The sequence below is a fragment of the Anopheles nili genome, chromosome 2, assembly GCF_943737925.1.
Source record: "Anopheles nili chromosome 2, idAnoNiliSN_F5_01, whole genome shotgun sequence".
NCBI classification, from domain to species: domain Eukaryota; kingdom Metazoa; phylum Arthropoda; class Insecta; order Diptera; family Culicidae; genus Anopheles; species Anopheles nili.
Window position 1 is genome coordinate 12,237,393 of NC_071291.1, and position 21,820 is coordinate 12,259,212.

General features: G+C 46.3%; 1 protein-coding gene across 1 annotated transcript in view; it reads right to left on the bottom strand.

Annotated features, from left to right (window-relative positions):
- The window catches only part of LOC128721182 (uncharacterized), a 38,216-nt gene extending 21,148 nt beyond the window's left edge, over positions 1-17,068 (bottom strand). Inside the window, exons 1-3 of the mRNA XM_053814944.1 lie at positions 17,006-17,068; positions 15,704-16,226; positions 3,214-3,301 (exon numbers count right to left, since the gene is read on the bottom strand). Of these exons, the coding sequence (XP_053670919.1) occupies positions 3,214-3,301; positions 15,704-16,226; positions 17,006-17,068 (674 nt within the window). The remainder of the gene's footprint in view (positions 1-3,213; positions 3,302-15,703; positions 16,227-17,005) is intronic.
- Between the last annotated feature and the right edge of the window lie 4,752 nt (positions 17,069-21,820).

Here is a 21,820-nt window from a genome sequence, read left to right on the forward strand (position 1 = left end):
AAAGTGCTTTAAACATTAGTTTTCATGTATCGTTTCGTGAATGTGTTCGTCAAAATTAGTTAACTTTATGGGATACTAGCAATAGGTCTAAATGTGATACTAATGCTGTGAAATGAGTATTCTAAGATGGCAACATAAAACGGTAAACAAAACGCCATTGCAACAAATATAGTTGAAATCGTATTGTTTTATGATTAGTGATTTCGGCCGAATTATTCGTTTATGGTGGCAAAATAGTTTCAAATGTGTTTGACAAACGTGTAAGTAACTAAAATTTCATTCCTGATGAGGTTCCCGCAAAAAAAAAGAGTTTCTTTGTTGGCATATCAATATACGCAACCGGCAGCATTATTGAGCTTTGAGATGAGTCAACTTAATCCGATTCAACAGCAGACACACGATTATCGAGCAAAAACTCTTCTCTGAAAGAGTTGTAGAAGTTTTCAAAACTCAAAATTATGTTGCAATACTCAAGTCTAAGGATATTTCAGGAGCTTTCCGAGGTACAAACCGAAGAATGATGGAATACAGAGTGATACAATGTGCTCGAAATGTTTGTGTGTGTGTGTCGTTGTGTGTTTCAATGGAAAATCCAAAGCAATCAAAAAGTAGAGCGCATCCCTTGGTAAGTTCGTTCCTGCCTGTGTCAGAAGTGATAACATCCATCAACCAACGTAATTCAATTGAACATTCTGCGTGCGAATGTTACGCGTAAAGAGCGCACGTGAGTGAATGTCCCAGAGCACTCCAAAACACCGCCAGGAGCATTGTACATTTGTAATCCCGGCTAATGCAACCGAAATCAGGTAAGTAAGAGTTCTTTGTTTGTAAATTGTTTCGGTAGGCTAGTACTAGGAAGAGTAAACCACCGGGCAAAATAACCTTTCATTCGGCTGCTGGCCATAGTGCGCCGAATGCAAGCCACACCCTTCTGTTTTGTGGTCAAACACGCAAAGGTCCTTTATCCTATTCCTCACGCAATGGTGAGGGCTGTGACCTAAGCGACCCCAGCAATGTCGGGGAAAAGAAATACGAAAAAAAACCTTCATAAATATTCATATTCCTCGCGAGTCGCGACAAAAAAAAGTTCACGAGCTTTTAGGGGTCCACTTTCCCTTTCGAACAATGCCGCTATACTATGGACTTAGTTTACGATAGTTGCCAAAAGCACCCACCAGAGGGAGCTCATCTCAGCAGTGCTGAATGCTGAGTATACTGGACAATAAGTGGAGAAATGAAAAGTGTTTAACTCGTTTCCATATTGAGACGATCATTGGAATTTTTACTAATGTTTACCACATCGTTTTTGGAGCGTTTTTAGCTACGTTTTGGCACACAGAGACCTCTTTTTCTAGAACATTCACTGTCCTGAAAGTAAATTATGGTTACGAATTTGTAGCAGCTTATTTTTCCACGCCGTTTGGTAGTAGTTCATTTGTCACCATCAAGCCAAAGATCATAACTCAATGCGAAAGCCAAGCAACTCACCCTAATCCAGCGAGAATGATGAATCAAATTACTCTTTCGCCCCTGTTATGGCAGGTAAAACACGGGCAGCTAATATAGCGTTTTCCCGGTGGGAAAATCCCCATCCCCGTTGCATGACGTGAAGATAATCGGTTTGGAACGAAAAGCCCCAACATGAATGAACTGTTTTTGGTTTTGTTTTCCACAAAAACAACGGCTAAAACTTCATGTTAGCGTGGAGGAGTTTCCACACTCAACCTGATTCCCCAGGAGATGAAGGAATGTGCCGCTTCCCGGACTGTTCAAACCGAAAAGGGGAAACTTCGGGGGAAGTCAAAGTTTCCCGTTTCAAAGCGCACTAGAAAACTGCTTTTGCACGAAAAACACACACACACACATAAACGTAGCAAGACATCGAACGACGCGACGATTTCCCATCGCACGTGCTTCGCAATTCGGTGATTCGACACGCGGACGGAGCTTTGCATTATTGATGGGACCAATTTCAGGAGTGGCGGACCGACGGGTTCACCGTCCGGGTGTTTCTTCACGTCCTGGCTGGGTGGTTTTGTTTTTTTTTCCTTCCTTTAGCACGTGGTTTTAATGAACCGCTGACCGTTAGTGGCGGCCCCACGTGTACAAATCCTTTTTCATCGAGCTTCTCCCCGAAGTGCCGTAAACAGTTGATCCTAAATCCAATCAAGGGAGCACTGACTTGGACAAGCACATTTTGAATCATCGGCCGCCTAACGGGCATTCGAAATCGTTCCTTTGGGTGGAACGAAAATACCCGCCAGGGGTGGCACAATGCATGCAAGCGAATATCCTCGGGCCTGCCGTGGGCTAATATTTGCTCCCAGGGCACACATTTGCTAATTACTTACGGTGTGCTCGACACGGCGCGTTCCACCACCTCGTTCAACACCTCGTTGAGCTTTTTATCCTCAAAATTTCCAACTCGTTAAAGCGTGAAAAATCACCGTCCTCGAAATTCTGAGCCTTCCCTTTTCCCTTTCGTATTCGCGGAAGTTTTGTCCCGCGGGCTTGTAAATAAATGTGAACCGTTTCGTTCTCTAACTTGCCGAAAAGGTGCTATGCTTCCGTTCTTTGCCCTTGTTTTGTAGTTTACCGCTGGGGTTCAGCTGGGGTTTATTAGTTGGCTCGTTTTTTTTTGTTGGCTTGCTTTCACTCAAGAGGTATTTAATTATTCACGTGCTAACCCTCTTCGGTGCGTGAAACTGCCGCGTTTGAGGCCTCTGTGGCTAACCACAACGACCCACCGGAAGATTTGATTCTGAGCACGAAAAAGGACAACAGAAGTTCATAATTTCTATCCGGGTCTTTGGTGCGTTTGCATTCCAGTGAGGTACCGTAATGATTAAAAAAAACGAATAATGTAATAGTTCTTGCCTTCGGTTTACTGGAAGCTTTTTTCGAGCGCGTAGATTTATAATTTAATTAGCGTCATTTACCTAAACCGGACGGTTGGGAATGGCGATTCGAAGAGAAAAAAAAATACCCCAGCAACATACATACGACGTACACCCGCATAAAGGATATTGGCCTACATTGGCCAACAGTTGGAAGGAATTTACTGGATTCAAGCCCAACATTCGTGCGCTTATTCACGCTCGACGACCTAGTCCCGGTCGCTTTTAGGGTGATTTCGTTCCCTTCAAAATCAGGTGACCGTTTTGTAGGTCAGTTCCGTTACGGAAGGATCAGGTGTTTTTCAGTGTAGCTTACCTTTGCAAGTGCGACCGTTGCGATTTCGGGGTGTTCCAGGCGGATCGAACCGTACGTAGAATCTGTTCGATGTCCGGTATTTTTCGTCCTGGAAAGAGGCAAAGAAAAAACCCAACGTACAAATTGTTAGATAAACGAGCCGGTTGGTATGATGTGTGTTTCGTACAAACAATACGGCCAAAGGATACGTGTTGCTGTTGACCACAAAATCACCCAATACAGTACGTGCCTGTTTGCTTATTGAAATCATGTTCGCTTTGGCTGATCGAATGCTACAAAGTGTTGCTGAGTGCGTGAGGATGGCAGGAATATCAATGCACACCAGTGCGTTCGATTTTTATCGACTGGTCAATCAATATTGTTTTCACAAGGAAAAAAATGAACAAACGAAATTCGAGTAATTCGTTAATTGAACGTTTTCCAGAGCAGTGGTTTGCGTGTGGTTTTAATTCATCGGTGTGAAGTTGGGGCGTGGTTAATAGCTAATACGATTTAATATCAAAATGCGAACAAAATTATTGTGGTCGTTGCTATTCGAGCCCGTAAAAAGGGTACAATTCCAAGCACTTGTTTTTCGTTATTTCACTTTGTAACGCCTTCAAACGTCAAAAAATACCCTCTCGATTGTGCGGTTGAGATTTATCTGCTGTGGTTGCTACGATGATGTTCCACGCACACGTAACGACATTAGAAAAACACAAATAAATAAGTCTTCAATCAAATGGAACGTTGTAAATACGCGAGAAAAGTGAAAACGTTCGCCAAACCCACGGAGCACACCGTAAGCAGGCGGAATGAAAATGAAATGCCATCATTCGTGCGTGGCTGACTCGCGGTCGTTGCAGTACACATAAATAATGCATTTTGGGCGTCTCCTTCAGCGTGTGCACCCCTCGAAACATGACATGTTTCTCGCCTCGCTGACTTGCCACAGACTCAGCCCCGGAGTGCCTTTCTAATCGTTCGGCTAGAACTTTTTCGCTTCGTGGTGTTAAAAAAAAACGCACCCCTAAGGTGGTTACACCATGTACTGTGTGACCTTGAGCAAAAGAGCACCCATCGCGTTCCATCATCGAGCATTCGTGGGATCGATACCGTGCTTGATGGTTCGAAAACCAACAAAAAAAAACCCCAAGAGACAAGACAGACGGCGAGACGAAAGTCGAACCAGAACGCCACCTCGACCGAGAGTGTGGGTGAGAACCGCGGAGTGGACACGCGTTTCGATTACCGTACCGTAATTAAATGCGGAAGAGTTCTTGTCCATCCATTCCCTACGGTATGCACGCGTCTGAGTGGAGCCATTTATGGTCAGTCCCGCTCGTGAGTAAGTTAGCTCAACGACACTAATTGTCTCGGGATTATTGCATACAGGTAGGGTCGGGAAGTAGTCAAACGATGTTCGTAAGGTTATGCTTTGTCCGGCAGAGCTCGTGCAAACGCTAGGTCATCGTGCCGGGGTCATAATAAAATCAAAGTAAACGCTCCTACTTCTACAGCGGTGGTGTGATGATCGTTTTGATTGTGGAGCTCATCTGTCTCCGGAGATGAGTGACCGGAGTTGGGTTTGAAGGTCAATTCATTTGAGCTCTTTGTTTTGTTGTTGCTGCTGGGCTGATGGAGGGTTTTGATTAAGCAAGATATTGTCATTACTGTTAGTAATTGTATTACATCGTTTCAACTATCCTTCACTGAACATAATCCAAGCATTTTTGTTCGCATTACAAAATCTCTCTCTTTATTCTATCTTAATTTTTGATTTTTTCCCTCTTAAACCAACGTCACTTCTGACCCAGAGCCTTTAACACTTCAATAAAACGGTACAATCAATCAATAAAAGTACTACAAAACCCCCTTTAAGCTGCTCCTTCAATGATGTATGGCACAACGTGGCCTGCACTGGCGCAAGCCCCGATCGATCGTTGCACATGCACTTGTTGGCATTTCACGCGAGGGTGGCTATAGGTCCGATAAATTAGCGAAGTCATCGGCTGTAATCAATTTTATTGGCGATGATCCCTCCCGCCATCGTCCTCGTAGCGCCAAGTAGGGCACCTGCCTCAGTGCCTCGATGCATTAGGTTTTTAGTTTACTTCTCGTTTCCATTAAATCTGCTGCCGGCTGGTCAACGTGATCGATCTAATCAAACCCATGAGTAGCGGAGCTGTCGCGACTGAGGGATAGCTAATGCGACGGCTGCAAACTGGTGACATTCACGTTAATTTATGCCTTCGAAGAATTCCCAGCCATCCGTTTGTGTTCTTCATCGTGCGGGAGCTATTTGAATTTTAATATTATCTTGTCATCTGTTCGTAAATCTTCAGCTGATTTACGTAAGATTTTTTGCCATTCGATGAAAACAAGCCGTGTTATTTAAAGCAACGCGGTGGTTATATGATTTCAAACGTTTTGTTATCATAATCAGTCACAAAACAAACAACAATCAGCCGTCTTTCCGCGAGCTATTGGATAACCGTTGAACGAGTCGATTGAAAAATATAATATTTAATTCAATTGGCTTGTGAAAGATTTCTATTAAAAGCCATTCCATCAACTTTTTAATAGCTAACCGTCCTGTCCCAACCGAGAGATGCTCGGTCTCTTCCCACTCTATTTCTCTCTACTTTTGCGATAGCATGGTAAATACCGTCACCTGGGGGCAATATCAGAACACAAAACCTGTGTGCCGGTAAACTTTTGCTCGTAAATCGACTTCCACCGCTGGCAAGCCGGCTAGCGAAAGGAAGGTCCTATCACCCTCAACACCCTGAAGGTGTTATCGTGGGAGTGCACAACACAAAGCGAAAAAACACTTATGATAAATCGATCCGGTGGCATACGAAAAAAAACTGCACTTTATTAGCTCCGCAAACCACGGCTCCCGATTGAATGGTGGTTAAAGGATTGCTGTTTTTTTTCTGTTTTACTCCCTCTGTCTGTGGGGTGGTTTGCGAGATAAGGCAGCAAACGGGCCTCTATTATGACTCCGCTCGTTTGGACGAGTGTGTGATGGATGAATGCTATGCGAGCTATTGAATTTCCACTGACAGACCTCATTTTTCATGTACTGACTTTCTATTATTGTTTATAAAGGAATAGGACAAACACCCGATCGATGGCAGCCCATAGTGTCCTTGAGCAACAAAAAAATCCTGCTTTCAATTCAAAAAGGAGAAGAAAAAAACAATAAACAAACAAAGAGCAAGGTTTTTTTTTTGCAATTTCGCATCGATTTGATTACTTTCACGAGTTGGTTCGCCAGGACCGTTGAAGCTGGCTTTGAACAAACGTTACAAACCGGCGGCTCAGATCGGAAACCAATCCAATCGGAAGTCGCGATGGATTGCGATCACTTCCGCTGCTTCCTGTTCGCTGCACACTGTGATCATGCCCATGCACCAACACAAAGCCCCAAATCTGTACGGAGCGCACGATGGTCGCTTTATTGTCTTCGATGCCTTTCTTGTTCAATCTAAATGGTTCAATATTTGAACGCTCTCGAAATTGCACCCTCTTCCCAAAAATGCAGCCTTGTTTGAGTTGTATCGAAAGAAGCGGTTGAGCTTTTCTTTTTCTTTCCATCTTGCAATAGACGAACCTGACGATCCGAAGCACGCTCCAAGGCGCACCCTCATGAAGCTCCGATTTCGGCTATGAAACTATGATACAACAAGCTTGAGCAAAGTGCTCCCAATGGACCGTTTTAGACGCCATTAAATGTCGTCGAACGGTGCGCCTCGGGAGGCTATAAACGCTCGCAAGCAAGGAACCGTAATTAATGCCACGCTGGATAAACTCCTCGAACGCTGGCCACTTCGTTCTTCGAAAGTTTAAACTCTGTTGTAACACTCTCACACCGATCGGGCACGCGAACTAGCTATTAGCCGGCATGATTCAGGGGACGAAAGTTTCTCGTTTGAAGTGCTCGACGATGAAGATGCCACACCAGGGACTGTCTGTCGTCCTGAGCAGGATGATCCCAAGGAGGCTTCTTAGGCTGACAGCTCACAATGTCTCCATTTGCCGGCGACACTCGAAGGTACCAAATCGCTCTGCTCGCACGCGCCCAACCGATTGAGAGTGTAGCGTCTAGAAAACGAGCACCGAAAAAGGGGTTAACGAAAGTGAAGGAGGTTACACAGCGTCCGACCAAGGGGGTCGGCAATTAAACTTGCGTTTGAACTAGATCCTCGCCTCCGATTAGGTGGTTGGTAAACCCGCACACCCGAAACCGGGTAGAGCTAATGAGAGCGCTCTAATGCGTTGTTGTGACTCGCCGTTTCCGATTCCGCCGACGAATTCCGCCGGTCCCGCGCTCGGGATGTATATCCTTTTTGGGAGGGAAATTCGCCTCCCTACCCCGACAGAGGCTGTTGACCCAGATCGGGCGCGGAAAATGCTATGGAAGCTCGCTCACCCCCAGGATGGCCCGGTTGGAGTAGATCGATTGGAACACTTTTCGATACGCGGACATGATTTAGAACGGCCGGTTTACTGGCCGAGAGGTGGCTCTCTGCAGTAGCCTCCTTTTTCGAATGTGAATCGGACCAGATTAACACCTTCCACGGCGTGGTTGGCGTGGTCAATACAAGCTGAGGGTTTCCTGTTTTTTTGGCCGGTACCCATTTGCTAGCGGTGAATGTCCTTTTTGGGTCCTGGCCGCTCGTCGTGGTGGTCAGAATTAATTGACCCATCGCGACGCTGTTCGCGTGTAGTCGCGCGAGGTAGCTGCGACAGAAACGGCTTGGTAAAGGGTAGGTTCAGGTGCGAGTTGTGCCGTCGTTAGGCCGTTAATCGGTCAGTGTAGGTAACCCCGTTTTTTTTTGGAGCCGCAACACGAGCGACACGTAAACGGAATGGGTTTATTATATTCGAGAAATGTTGTGGTCTGTTAGAGACGACGACTGCTCTGGGGGAGGAAAGGATTAGCTAAGCCTTTAGACTGTGCAGATACCAAACATAAAACATGGCATCTTTGGTGAGGATTTGTATTGGAGTGAGAAACATTTCCGAGTGGCGCAGTGCATGCGAGCAATTAAAGGGGCTTTAGATTTTAATCATTGCTTTCGACAAGTCTTTTTTGATCATTTCTTAACCTATATTTGAGTAGGTACATGTGCATGGCATAGCGCGGTAAAATTCTCTAGAATCAAAATACCCTAGGAAGACTTCACATCTCTGTATTGTTCTCATAGTAGGCTGCCTAGCATCACTGCTGTCAGATTTGTTGTTGGCAATCCGTTAAGAGCAGTAGTATTTTTACTTCTGTCAGCTGTCATGTAAGTGTCAAAGTATCTGGTCACAGGTCAAAAGTGATGCTTGCCTTAAAAAAAATGACATGTTATGACTACTAGTATTTGAAAAGAGCTCGATTTACTAGATATAATTTGTCAAAGTTTTTCACCTTTGATTTTTTGGTATTTACAGAGTCGAAAGCAAGATCAATACAGAAATTTATTGCATCATAGTTTGATGGTATGATCGATAAGCGTAGAACTCGAAACAAAAGCCCATTTCACACAGGAGAAGCTTACTTTTCCATCAACCACGAAACGTGCGAGAGCTAAACAAACAAGACCAAAGAATGCAAGCGAATGAAACATGCTCCCGTCGATGAGCGCAAGCCACCGAGTACGAACAATAAAAAGCCAAAATTAATAGACAAAATACACAACAACTAAAAGCGTCCCACAGAATGCCAATGCCGCCTTTCACGACGGTGGTCACGTCTCGCCGATAAAAAGCCACCCTCCCTTTTCCACCCAATGGGCCGTTCATTCTTCATCATCGTTTCCCACCGCGTCGGGGGTGGATTTTTTGACGCTATCGATCTCGTCGTACCATCGTCACGGTAGCATATTTTTACAGACCATTACTGTCGTTCCCATCATCGTCTCCTTCGTTCACTCTTCACCTCTTCGGCGGTGATGGATTTCGTTTTGCGGTGCGATTTATCTTATCACTTATCTTGGCGAACCGATTCGTGTGCATAACTAAGTGTCGAAGCATTTCTTTGGTTTGACCTCAGACACGGTGCTTTTTGGCTGATAGGATCGCAAGAATAAGCATCGTTGTTGATTTTCACGCTCGGGTCAGTCGATTTAATTGAGGTAAGCGCTGATAAACAGTGCACTTATCAACTCTGACCGACCGAGTGGTTGAACTGCACGTGGCCTGATGGATTTATGTGCAGTGATTTAAGAATAAATTTAAATGCAAGACAATTATTCTTCGTTAAACAACATTAGCTCCCCGTGGACGGTGGTAAACGCAATCGTGTTTAATTTTAATCTACAATAAAGGCAAATTAAAGCGATAAGCATTGAGCTAAATACCGAGCGGGGTGTAGCATGCAGGTGGTTCTATTTTACACTTCAACGTCACGAATATGACCTAGCTGCGTCCGGTGTAATTGTTTCTTAAACAGGCCGTCAGCGAGTATTTTTAAAATCCTTATGGTATGGTTTGCATCATAAACACGTCCGCAGGAAAAAACGGTGCATCCCGTTCGATGCAATTTATTTCCATCCCCCATGATCGCCGGAAAAAAACCCAAGCCGGAGGGATTTCTTGCCATCTTCACGCCGATGGCGTTCAATTAAGTCTCCATCATTTCACCACCAAGCGGCCAACGAAGCCATTTCTATCCCCCATTTCCCCTGGACTGGGGACACCTTTTTTCACCCTTCCTGCATGTCAACCATTTTTTGCCACCCTTTCACCAGTTTTCACCCGATCCCGATGGAATCTTATCCATCCGTGACCGTGACCCGGTCGGTGGTGCGATCGATCGAAAGTAATCGTTTTACGGGCGGGGAAAAAAAAAAGAAATCGGCACAAACGTAAATCCCTACGCCACAGGAAGTGCAGCAGAACGTGGCGTCCGGCTCTTTCATGCCGTGTGTGTGCATTTGGTGGAAATAATCCCTCGGCACTCCGTGTGAGCTAGGACCGAGCGGACGTTCATAAACGTGGCCCACCAAAGGACACATGCGGGAAAAATGGGAAAAAGCAAGTTACAAGAGGAGGTAAAAAAAAGAATGCACGCGAGTTTTATTGTGTGTCGAGCGATAGTAAAAGCAACCGGAGGAGATTATCTTCTGCAGCGCTGTCATATGGCACGCGAAAGTGCCACGGATTGTGTGTGGCTTTCTGGGTTGTGGGAAGGAAAAAGAAATAAAACTCTCCGAGATTGTGCGAGATTTAACGGGCAAGTGTAACAGGACGAGTGTGGTCTGATAAAAACGAGCTGCTGCTTCCTGGCAGGCGACGCGAAACCACCGGCCGGTGTTTTTGCGATAAAAGTTGCTCAAGTCATAATTGTGAAGCGTGTGTGCGACACGTTGGCACGTGATTTATTCCACAAACAAAATCAAAACCCCTTTTTTCGATGGGACGGCACACGGAAACGTGAGTGATCGTATCCTTGCGCACCTTAAACGAGCCTTAAAATGTCTCGAAACACATTCTTATAGAAGCGCTTATGTGTTTTTGATTGAACCATCACATCGAGAGCATATTTACTGAGGAACAACAGCAAAAAAAAAGTGGAATGAAAATGAAGTAGATAGATTTCAGTTCCGGCAGACCGTGACCAAGCACGAAGGGAATTGGAATTGACAACATCACCAACGCCATGTCGCAGGACGATGTACAAGTGGGAAAATTTCCATCAAACTAAATCAAATTAGCCCCCACCACTGCTCATCGGGTCGTTTTCCGTTTGCGAAATGGTGAAAATTATTCTCCCAGGTGGGTTCGACGGGACACGCACCCGCTCGGGTCGGATGGGAGGAGGAGAAAATAGAATAACGTGCTTCAGCCGTTTGGTTGAATTCGAGCTGTGTGTTTTTTTTTTGTTGGCACTCTTCCGGCCAAGTGACAGATGTGTGTTTGGGTGTTTGGTTGAAGATGGAGAAATGTTGGAACCACACAAGGGCACGGACTGTTTGGAGACACTCCGTCAACGCCAACGAAACACACATGTGTGTATGAAACGAACGATGGCACTGGCTTTGGAGATCGTGTGGAAGTGAATCACACATTAAGGGGGGCCCAACATTCTGCCAGCAAGTGGATAAAAATTGCTCAAATTTCTAACTTCCAATTTTGGTGTATCACATTGAGATGAATTGCACAATCGAACGTACGAGTGGCACCGTTTCGATTGCCCTTTGGAAAAGATTTCTCATATTGTGAAATAAAAAAAAAACACTTGGAAAAACAGATCACTAAACACCAGCCCATAGGTGATCGGTTGCCGATCACAAATCCCCACACACAACGCGTGCTGTGAGTTTTAAAACCAATGCCACCTCCCCTGGAGAACGGCCGAAAATAGTTTACCAGTGACTTCTGCCTGAAAGACCACACGAAAAGCGGCAGGTCGAGTTTTCCATCGATGCGGTGATACGTCTGCACATCAAAGATCGTGTAGCACAAAACTCTGGGTGGGTTGTTTCGGTTTCATGGTTAAAATTTGGGCCACTAATGAGCGGTCCCATTGGGATATGCTTCTGTCCCTTGGTTTTGGGACGCGGTTTCTCGAGAAATTTCGTTGGCCAATTCTAGTGGTAATCCCAAACGCATACCCTCGATTCTTCACGGTAGCCATTGGAAGGCGTTCTCGTTGGCAGACGGCTCGTATTAACAACGGGCGACTTTTCCGTGTGCCCTTGAGCATGGTCCGCGTCCGGTGACTCATCCTTTGGCACGCCATCGCAACGGCAAGCGCCATAAATGTGCTCTCTCCTCCCGGCGGTTTTGTGGAGCTGTTGTGTTGCTTTACTTTGCCATGTCGCTGGATTGACTGGCACACGTGTGGCACTTGAGATTATTAAGCATTTTAATGATTCTCGAACATCGCGAACTACAAGGAAATGAGCATGAAAAGATGCACCATTGGAAAAGGGGAGTTCTATTTTATGTACCAAGAATGCGTCTACCGTAGTTTGTCGCTTGTTAATGTTTGAGAATAATTTTATCGCAGAACAAGAGATCGTTTAAAAATAAAGGATCATCCAACACAGCGGTGCATACAGATCGCGCAGTAGCACGGAAAAGTCCTTCCGCTTTATTGCAATAATTGAATAGAAATGTTACGCTCAGCTCTCGAATGTACAAGGTGTAACGTTCGTTTACAGTTTAACCATGGCCATAAGATGGCTTATTCAAATCGACACCTCAGGCACAAAGAGTTTTTGTCCATAAACGATTGCTCTCAAAAGGCACCCTTCACCGCAAGCGAAAACTTCTTGAGCACATCTTCACAGTTGTAACGAAGACACTTGTTGGACGTTCGTGTCTGCTCATCTCGCCGGAAGGGATGCCCCACAGCAAATTGGCAAACATGGAACGGGAAAAAAAAGAAAAACCAAAGGAAAACCCAAACAACTGCAAATACACAAGCGAGAAAAAAAAAGCGGAAAGGCAAACTCTCTTCAAATTCATCAACTATTAAGTGGCCACCCTGTTCTGTCGGTGCCAGCTCCCATCCAGACGCGCGTGTGGTTAAGGAGCTTCCGGCGCAGGATGAACGCCGCCTCCCGAAGAACGAACACGTCAGTATGGTGAGGGCATTTTTAGGTTCGAAAGTTTTGCCTCCGTGTTTGCAAGTTTTATGCGAACCGCTCGGTTCTCTTCGCAAACTCCCACTGGTACGAATTGAATTCAACGAACTTTGCGGCGATAAATTATGGACCCGACCGAAGGGAACCGGCCCAGCTGTTGTGGGTCTCGCTCGGTTGGGGTGGCCTATCCGTTGCAGGACGAAGGTACTCCTTCTCTTGCTTGATGTGCCCGTACAGGGTGGGTGGGTCCTACACATTTCAAATCGCCAATCGAAGCAAACCTGGGGTTCGAAATTACACGCGCCGAAAGCAAAACGTCATCCAGCGGTCCTGCGGTGCGCTAGCGCCTGGTGGAAGTCCTCACAGGCAGCGTTTCGTAATCGATAATCGAACGAGAGCGGTAACTTCCCGTAGATACGAAGCTTCCGTCCATCATGTCGGGCTGGGGGCATGATACTGGACGTTTGCACGAAATTGGTATCAAGTTAATGGCAACTTATTCTATTTAATGGGTAATACACGCAGACCGTTAGCGAGCGGGCATTGTAGCGTGGCGCTTCGATACCTGCGGCTAATGATGATGGAATTGATTCGTGCATAATGTAGCGAACATGCTGAAAACACGTGTCACACACGGTGATCCGAACACATTGTGAACTTTTGAGCCATGGAAGCGTGCTTTTAGACGCCGGAAGCTAACATTCCGTTGCATTTGGATAGGGCTTTCGGTTGAAGCAGAATCGCTTTAATGTGTTTAAAACTTTTGCTGAGCTAAAAAACCCCTTCTTCCGATGCATGGATTGATGGAGTGGAAATTTTAGCTCATCGCTCTATCGCTCGCTTGTGTGCAGCAGTTGAAAAAACAATCTCCCCTTCCCGCTTGCGTTGCACATGCAACAAGTAGGGCACCTGACCAACATTGGCCCAACAGCAGAACATCCCTTCGAGAGGCGGCAAACATAAACAGAGCCATTATTTGCACATCCACATCCTGGGATGCAGTGCTCAAAGGGAAGCTGGCTTTTCCCGGTAGAGCATTTGTTTGTAAGTAATTTCTTGGAAAAAGATAAAGCCTTTCGACTGCGCTCAGGCAGTGTTGGCAGAGCAACAAGACGAAGAAAACCGGACGAATGGTTCTGTTTCTGTTTCCTTTCGTCTGAAACGGACAGCTACCAACCTACCTACTTTTTGCAGTTCTCGAGCTCTAATTATACTCGGGATGCATCGTTCCCGGAGCCAGTGCCAGTCCTTTTGCTTAATTACTCCGTCGCTACGTCCGGAGATCCTTGCGAGGGTTTACGTGCTCCACGTGCTTCCCGAGCGCTTGTAGGTGCTTTAAAATTGTCTCCATACACCGTCTAGTGACATGCTGCTCATGTCCCTTCTATGTTTGATTTCAACTTGATGCTTACGCTATCAGACAGCCGGTGTAAATGTGTGACCGACTCACACTCGTAAAAACGACGTTGTCGATTTCTGCTGAAGCAGAAACTTACAACACGCCGAAAACCGATCTCGCAACCTTTTGGTCGCACGCTCGATTGCGGTTTAAAGTGACCGAAAAGTAAAAACACAAAACTGCACACGAACACGTCACTTTCACACAACCCTCCCGAGTGGTACGGGTCACTTGACGATGGTTCACGCTGAATCCATCACGACTTCACGAGGTCACCCGTCACTGGACACCAGCAGATACTCTGGAATGGTGGCGATCATCACATTGCACGAAATTCGTCTCGACACCTCGACTGTGACTGATGAGCTGTCACCTAAATCGATGCCGGACGCTAGCTACCGGATACCGGACCGCTTCTTCACGCGGTTTGAATCGGTTGGAACCTCGGATTTTGCGAACCACCGATGAGACCACGTCCGGTAAGTGAAGAGATGCGCGCGTTTTCTAACACCGAGATTCGGGCTCGCGGACAACGTGTCTCGACGGAGACCGCCAGCAAACTCGCCGGTGGGTCTACTTTCAAGTGGCCCAGCACTAGCTCTGTTGGTTCAGGACGCCATGGTTTGATACTCGCAGTGGCACTCACTTGAGAGGCGACTGGTGATCGACCTAAAGAGGCACTCTTCAGAGTACTTTATTTGGGACGCTGAACCACAATTACAGTAACTCCCAAGAGGGTGATTTTTAACGTAGAATCGTTCTTCTTTGGGTTGGGTTTTAAGGATGCTAAATTGATTTGTTTCACTTGAACAAACGAGGCCTATTTTCAGTTACTGATGCTCCCAGAAGCGTGTGAGTTTGAATGTTCTGATGCCTCGGAAAATTGTTAGGATTTTCAATCCCAGTAGGCTTAACCTTCAAGGTTTGGAGATCATCTAATGAGTGTTCTTTTTATGATTGTAAATCATCAAAAGTGACATTTTTGTAAGGTAAACCGGGTAGAAACTAATACGTGAAGGATTTTTTTAAGTAAAAATCATCGAAAAGAAAAATAGGTCGATCATTTTCTCAACAAAATCAATAGTATTCTTATCTTTTTGACACGCTTTCGCCTGTCGTCTACCTAGTAGAAGTGTCCCTAGCACTCTTTCTCACTTAGCCGCGCAATCGAAGAGAATGAGTGCTCACTAGCGCGGCCGTTCGGAGCTCACCCCGAGCCGTTTAACTCAGCCGGAAAAATCGACCGTAACAACTCCGTTTGGGAAAATCCATCAGCACGCGTCCCATCAGCTGTTTTGTTTACGTTTTTTGGCACAAATAGCCGCGTCGTCGTCGTCGTCATTTACTAGCACTCTTGCGTGTCTCCTTTTCTCCCCTCTTTCTGTCTAGCCGAAATGAGTGCCGTTGGAGTGTTTTTGTGAGTCACCCTTCTTCGGAGATGGGAGGTGAAAAATACAGGAAAACATGTTTCATTCGTTTTCCACGACCCCCTCCCGTTTGATGCTAACCCAACCATGCTTACCGTGTTGCTGGACCAGCGCTTGCAAAAGTGTCGGAATGATAAAATCTCGATTCCAGATGATGCTTGGCCAGGGAACGAGCGCTGTCTGACGATCCTCACGATCGATGCGACGAATCCTGGACGCTTCACCACCACCACACGTGTGCTGCATATCGAGCAGGAACTGCTCAAAGTTGCTAACCCGCCGATGGATCCTGTGTTTTTTCGTCTTTTTCGGCTGCTGTTGCTGCAGCGCTGGTTTCGTTCCATCCAACAAGCCGTTCATTTTCCGGTGCGATTTCGATGCATTTCGTTCACCATTGCTCTCGGTGGTGGGCTTCCTGAGGGGTTTTTGTGCCCCCATGACGCTTCCATTCATGGTGGCTGTGGTGGTGGTTTTTCCGGGCACGGATCCGTTCGGGATTCCATTTTGTTTGCAGCCTTTCGTGGCGTGGTCTCGGATTTGAGCCAGCTTCGCTCCGGTGGCCGGTGACGCGATGCCAAAGGGATGCGCGAAGTAAAACATACATATCGGGGTTGGATTCTGTGGGGAAGAAATGGGAGTAGAAGCTTACTTTAGTGTACCAGTTGGGTCGTGTTTTTAGTTGCATTCAACACCTGGCCTGGGTGCATCGGTGTGTTGGTGGTCAAATGGATCAATAATGTTTATTTCAAACCCTCCGAGCTATTGAAATGCTTGTAAATACTCTTTCAAGCGTTTCAGCAAGGGATCTTACACAGTCTTAATCACTCGCTAGGGCTTGTAAGTGTTCAAATCATGAATGATCCACCCCTGTACAAGAGACGGGCGTTCAAATCCCACCGATGAAACCTTCTGCTTCTCAAAAGAACCGTGGTTGTAATTAATCTCAACCGTGTACCCGAGTCAGGAGTGAATCCCGGAGTCGGTTGAGTGAAACCACATGGCCGAAGTATGGAAATAACTCAACATATCGGTCACAGGTCAAAGACGGTCAACGCACTGGAGCGTGACGGTGAAGTGTAGTCCCGGTTGGTGGTACGATCCGAGACAGACACCATAAGTGGATCTTAATTGACGCGATCGCGATAAGTTTGGCCACCGTAAGGAGTGTTTGTTTTTGCGCTCCAAATCCAGATCCCTGGGGCACGCGACAGACTCCCTTTTGGGCATCTGTTTATTCTGATCACGCTTGAATAAGCCGGGGGCGAATGATCTGAGATCGAACCTGGTCGGGCTGAAGTAATGATGCGTTTGTGCAAATTGAGTTATCAAGCCGATCTGGTAAATGTGGTGCGCATCCCTTCCGTGTAACTGAGGATCTTGATAATTCACTTGCTTACCTGCAACCAGCGGTAGACGGAAGCTGTCGTCGTCGTCTTTTCATCGCTGCCGTTTGTGCTCATCTTGCTGCCTATCTGTACAGATCCAGTACAATTCCATCCGATGCAATCACAATTTTTCACTCCATTGCCTTCATTAGGCATTAACCATTCGCTTGCTCGTTGTTTTTCCTCAGCACATACACCTTTTTCATTCACTTAAAACGCTGCAAATTTGACTCCTTCCATTGCATGATAAACGGCGATTCGTTTCTACTTTCGTATGAACAATGCGCAACTTCTTTTAACTCAATTTTCCACCATTAGAGGGCGCCACATTGCACGTCGCCTTTCGATGCACTATTAGATTTTTACACTTTTCCGGTCATTCACTTGGGCTGGATTTCACTCCCAATTCACGGTTAATGCTGTGGTGGGGTTTGTTTTCTTTAAAAAAAAACTGACACTTCTTCATTACCACACACCCACACCTTGGTGCCTTGAACCTAACCACCAACCCACCAAGGGAAATGTATTTCGCATTCACGGCACCCAACGTTGGCGGTATTTACGTTGAAGGCGTTTTAGACCGCCGAGGTTTTGACATCGAAAACATTTGCCATTTGCCCAGGCCCAACGTGGAATGAAGAGCAACAGCAAGAGCGAGAGAGAGAGAGAGAGAGAGAGCAAGAGACCGGGGACGATCATCAACCTACAAACCGTCAATGTCAGCTAGCGAGGGTTAGCTTGCGTTCGGAGGGCGAAAACAAATTGTTGCTAGCGCTGGGAACCGCACTTGACGTTGCCGGGTATGATCGAAGGGTCGGTCGGTCGAACAAACCGTCTCCATTAAACCATCCCCTTCGGTTCTGGTGGCTGACGCATTTTGGACTTGCCCCCCGGTTATACGGTCCGGTGCATGATCGAATCAAGCGTCACAGTCAGACCGGAGGGTTGCAACGACCAAGGCCACGGGTTTTTGATTTCCTGCGGAATTGACTGTTGGTTTAAACCATCCCAATGTTGCTCATCAAAATCAAGGGCAGCATTTAAAATGCTTTTAGGCAAAGTCCTAACAGAGCATTGATTTGAACCATTTCATATTTAAAGTGTTTGATGAAATTATCAATGCAACACTTATACACACAGTTCGAGCAGAGATCAAATATATAAGACAAATTTAATGTAATACCATAATTGCACTACACATGCACAGTCGAAACATTTAGTTTACTTATGCGAGAAAAGAATGGGAAAAATTTGGGACATTTTAAAAACACGCAATCGAAACTTTGCCGTTTCTACACTTTTCGAATGCGAACGTTGTTTAGCGTTCGAAAGAACTGCACCGCCGTAACGGATATCTGCCATTAAATCGCAACTGCCATCACCCTTTTACTGCGCCGCATGCAATAAAGTGGAAAATCTAGGTTAAAGAATATTAGCTACCGTCTCCAACCGTCTTTCCACCCCGAAAACCAAAAAAAATGTGGTCCTAACTAAACAAACTTACTGCCGACGGACGCACGTCTCTATGGCGAAATAGCGACCGAGCCGCTATTGCAGGAAAGAGGAGAACGAAAAACCAAACTATTACGCGGTGCAAAATGGAAAAAGGTGGAAGTTAATGCCGCCGGTTTGAAGCGTTCCATTCTCTCACCCCCTTGCGGATTTCCACGTGAGCGCAGGGAAGGGCGCATCGAACGAGCGGAGGGAAATTCGTCGGGATGTCATTAGTGGAAAGTAGTTCATCACCATGGACTCCTTCCCGGTTGTTTGCTCAGTTTGTCCGATCCGATAGAGGCGCTGTTTGGTGTGGTTACTGAGTGTCCTTTTTTCAAAGCAGTGGGGGTTCATTTTCCACCCCAGCTTGTAATACAATTTAAAACAAAAAAATAGAAAAACCAACTCCACGAAATTGTAATCAAAAGCCAATCCGATGCGGGGAGTTTCCACCCATTCGTGGGGATTATCCGACGGGATTGCTCCAGAGAGCTTCGAGGAAAGGATTTGCTGCTTGTCCTTTCTGCGTCACTTAACGCCCACTGCCACCGTCTACGTACGTGGGTGGTACGTCGATGTGGGTGTAAACAACCATTCGGTGCGTATCCCGGGACAACCCTGCATTGAGCAAAAGGGAATCCTTAAAACGCGCCCTTTGCCAGCACCGATGGCGCCACAACACGCCGAAAAGGCCCCGGCCACAATGGGAACCCGACCGCAGAGGAAGAAAAAGGACCCACCCACCATCACCAGCTTTCTCGGTATCCAAGACGCCCGCAACCAAACGGCCGACGCCATGGTTTTGATTGATTAAACATTTTCGCGTCGGTACGATCGGCTTGCTATCCACCGGAATTTTGCTGGTGAGCCGGGCGTGGCAGACGCCGGAACTTTCTTCACGGGGTTTTTAGCCTTTTTTTTCCCACCGATTTCAATGAAAGGATCATCAGTGATGGGATCGTGGTTTTTTAAAAGGATGACATTTTCGTCAATCGTTAAGAATGTTCGCAGCAAAACACACACACACACACACACACACACACACGTTTGAACACCAGCAACCGTGGAAAATCCGTGAGAAGACGAATATGGTGTTTCGAAACCCGCACGCCGGGTTGGACCTATTTATAGGTAGACGACGAAGCCAAAAATGGAACATATTCCCGCACCGTTTGCGGCTTCCATCCACCCACGGTGCCTCCTTCTTCACGCTAACAGTCGAGATCCGTTCGGAAATGATCTTGGCGCGACGTCCGATCCTTTGTTTCACCACCCTAACGGCCACGAAACGGACGAGAAAAAAAAAACCGGCACCACCGAACTCAAACACGCACCATAAACGCGGGAAAGGCGCGATCACCGACGATCCGCGCACTTTCCGTCGGGATCAATCCGGATGCGACCCGGCGGACGAACGACACGATACTAACCGAAATGGTGCACACGATTCCGGTACGCGAGACACCCACACACACACGTGCGCGCGCGTGTCTCACCCCCGTAGGGGGTGTGGCGGTAGCTTTAATAGGAAAGAAAGAAAAAAAAAGCATGAACACAAGATGTATGAGAATAACAATAACAACCCGACACGACTCATCGACGAGCAGCACACCGCGGGAGTCGTCGTCGGCTTTGGTCTGCAAGGTTTCGAAGGGCCAAACCCATTCCGGTGGTCCCTTTGGCTGGCTACCGTTGGCAACGCGCCGTGGTGGTGCTTTCCCTCGCAAACACATGCTCTTGGGCTGGTTGGGTTGTTTGGGGTGCGGCGTCCTGCGCGATCGGGCCAAGTTCCTGGCTGCATTTCTGTTACAGGACGGGCGAACGGGTCGATGCAATAACTCAATCGGGAACCTACTGTCTCCCGCTCGTTTGCGATGGGGTTTGTCTTTTTTTTTTTTTGCTTTTCGGGAATGACCCAGATACCGTCGAGACATAACACCAGACGTGAGGAATATAGTTTGTTTTTTTTTTTGAATGTTTAAATGCCAATAGCGCGTTCGTCGATCAGCTCCCAACGATTGGGGTCCTTTTAGGTCCCGCGCGTTGGTCACCAAAAGCGTGTCGATCAAATGTCAAATGAAACCGACCGCTCGTTCACGATGAGCTCCGATTTATATTTATGAGCAGGGATAATTGAAATATACATTTTATGCCAACAACATCCAGGTGGAAGAGTAGAACTCGGAACCCAACTGATCAATCCTGTTCGGTTGAAACAACTCACACAACACGACACACGCTTCGTTTGATTCGATTGAAACGGGCTTTATTTTAGAGATTGTTTTTTTTTTTCATTTCATTTCATTTCGTTCTTTCACCCTTCACGTTATAATTTGTTTCGCTAGTTGTGGTCCGTCCATCTCGTCTTTTGCTGACCCTGGAAGACGGCGTTTTTGTTTTTACACTGCGCCGCAATCCCACCGTAGGAGCCTTAAAAGAACCGCGCTCCCCAGACCAAACTCACACACACCTGCCGTGGGGAATGGCGCTTGGTTCGACTGGCTTTATTTTTCTTCTTCAATGTAACAATGCGCAACCTACCCATTTACCCAGACAGCGAAATTGAAAAATGTGGATCCTTTTGCTGTGTCTCGCGGAGTCGCTAGATTGCGTTTCTACTATTCCTACTATTCCATGAAAGTTTTATCATCACTTTCCAAATTGGAGAAAAAACGGTTGTCCTTTTTTGTTTGCGTGTATTATTTGTATGCGAAGATGTGTCTGCGTTTTTGTTTTCATATCGTACTATAACATGTGTTGTGTGTTTTTTTTTTGTTTTTTGATACATTAAATTTATTATTTCTTACTTCACTGCTCTACTCCTTTTTTTCACGTGAGCGTGGAACTCTTCTGCTAGGCGCACAAGAGCCATTAGAGAAGTTTTCCAAAAACCGAAACAATGTTTAAATTTTAAACTGCTACATGACTCGCTACCGCAACGTGGAGTAAGTATTTGAGTTGCGTTTACTGTTAATAATTTCGTTATTATCATGCATCAACTGGCTCCGGGTCCTTGCCGATCTGTCGTTGGTCGAGTACCGACCATAAATGGTCCTCAACGCATCAATTCCTTTGCGCTCTATTCCGTTCTATTTGGGTTTGCAAAACTGTTGCAGCCATTTGCCGCTACCGTTCCATAACAAATGGAGTGCCAAACGCACGCGGAAAAGCGGGAAAACACAGGATACTTTTCAGGAATTTTGATTGCGTTTGGTGAACGAAACTGAAAACAAACGAGCAGTTGTGCAGTTCAACCGTTTCCACTTTTTATGGACTTGCCTAAACGTTGCTGGTAGGTGTGATAATCATGTCACAAAATATACCTTCAATCCG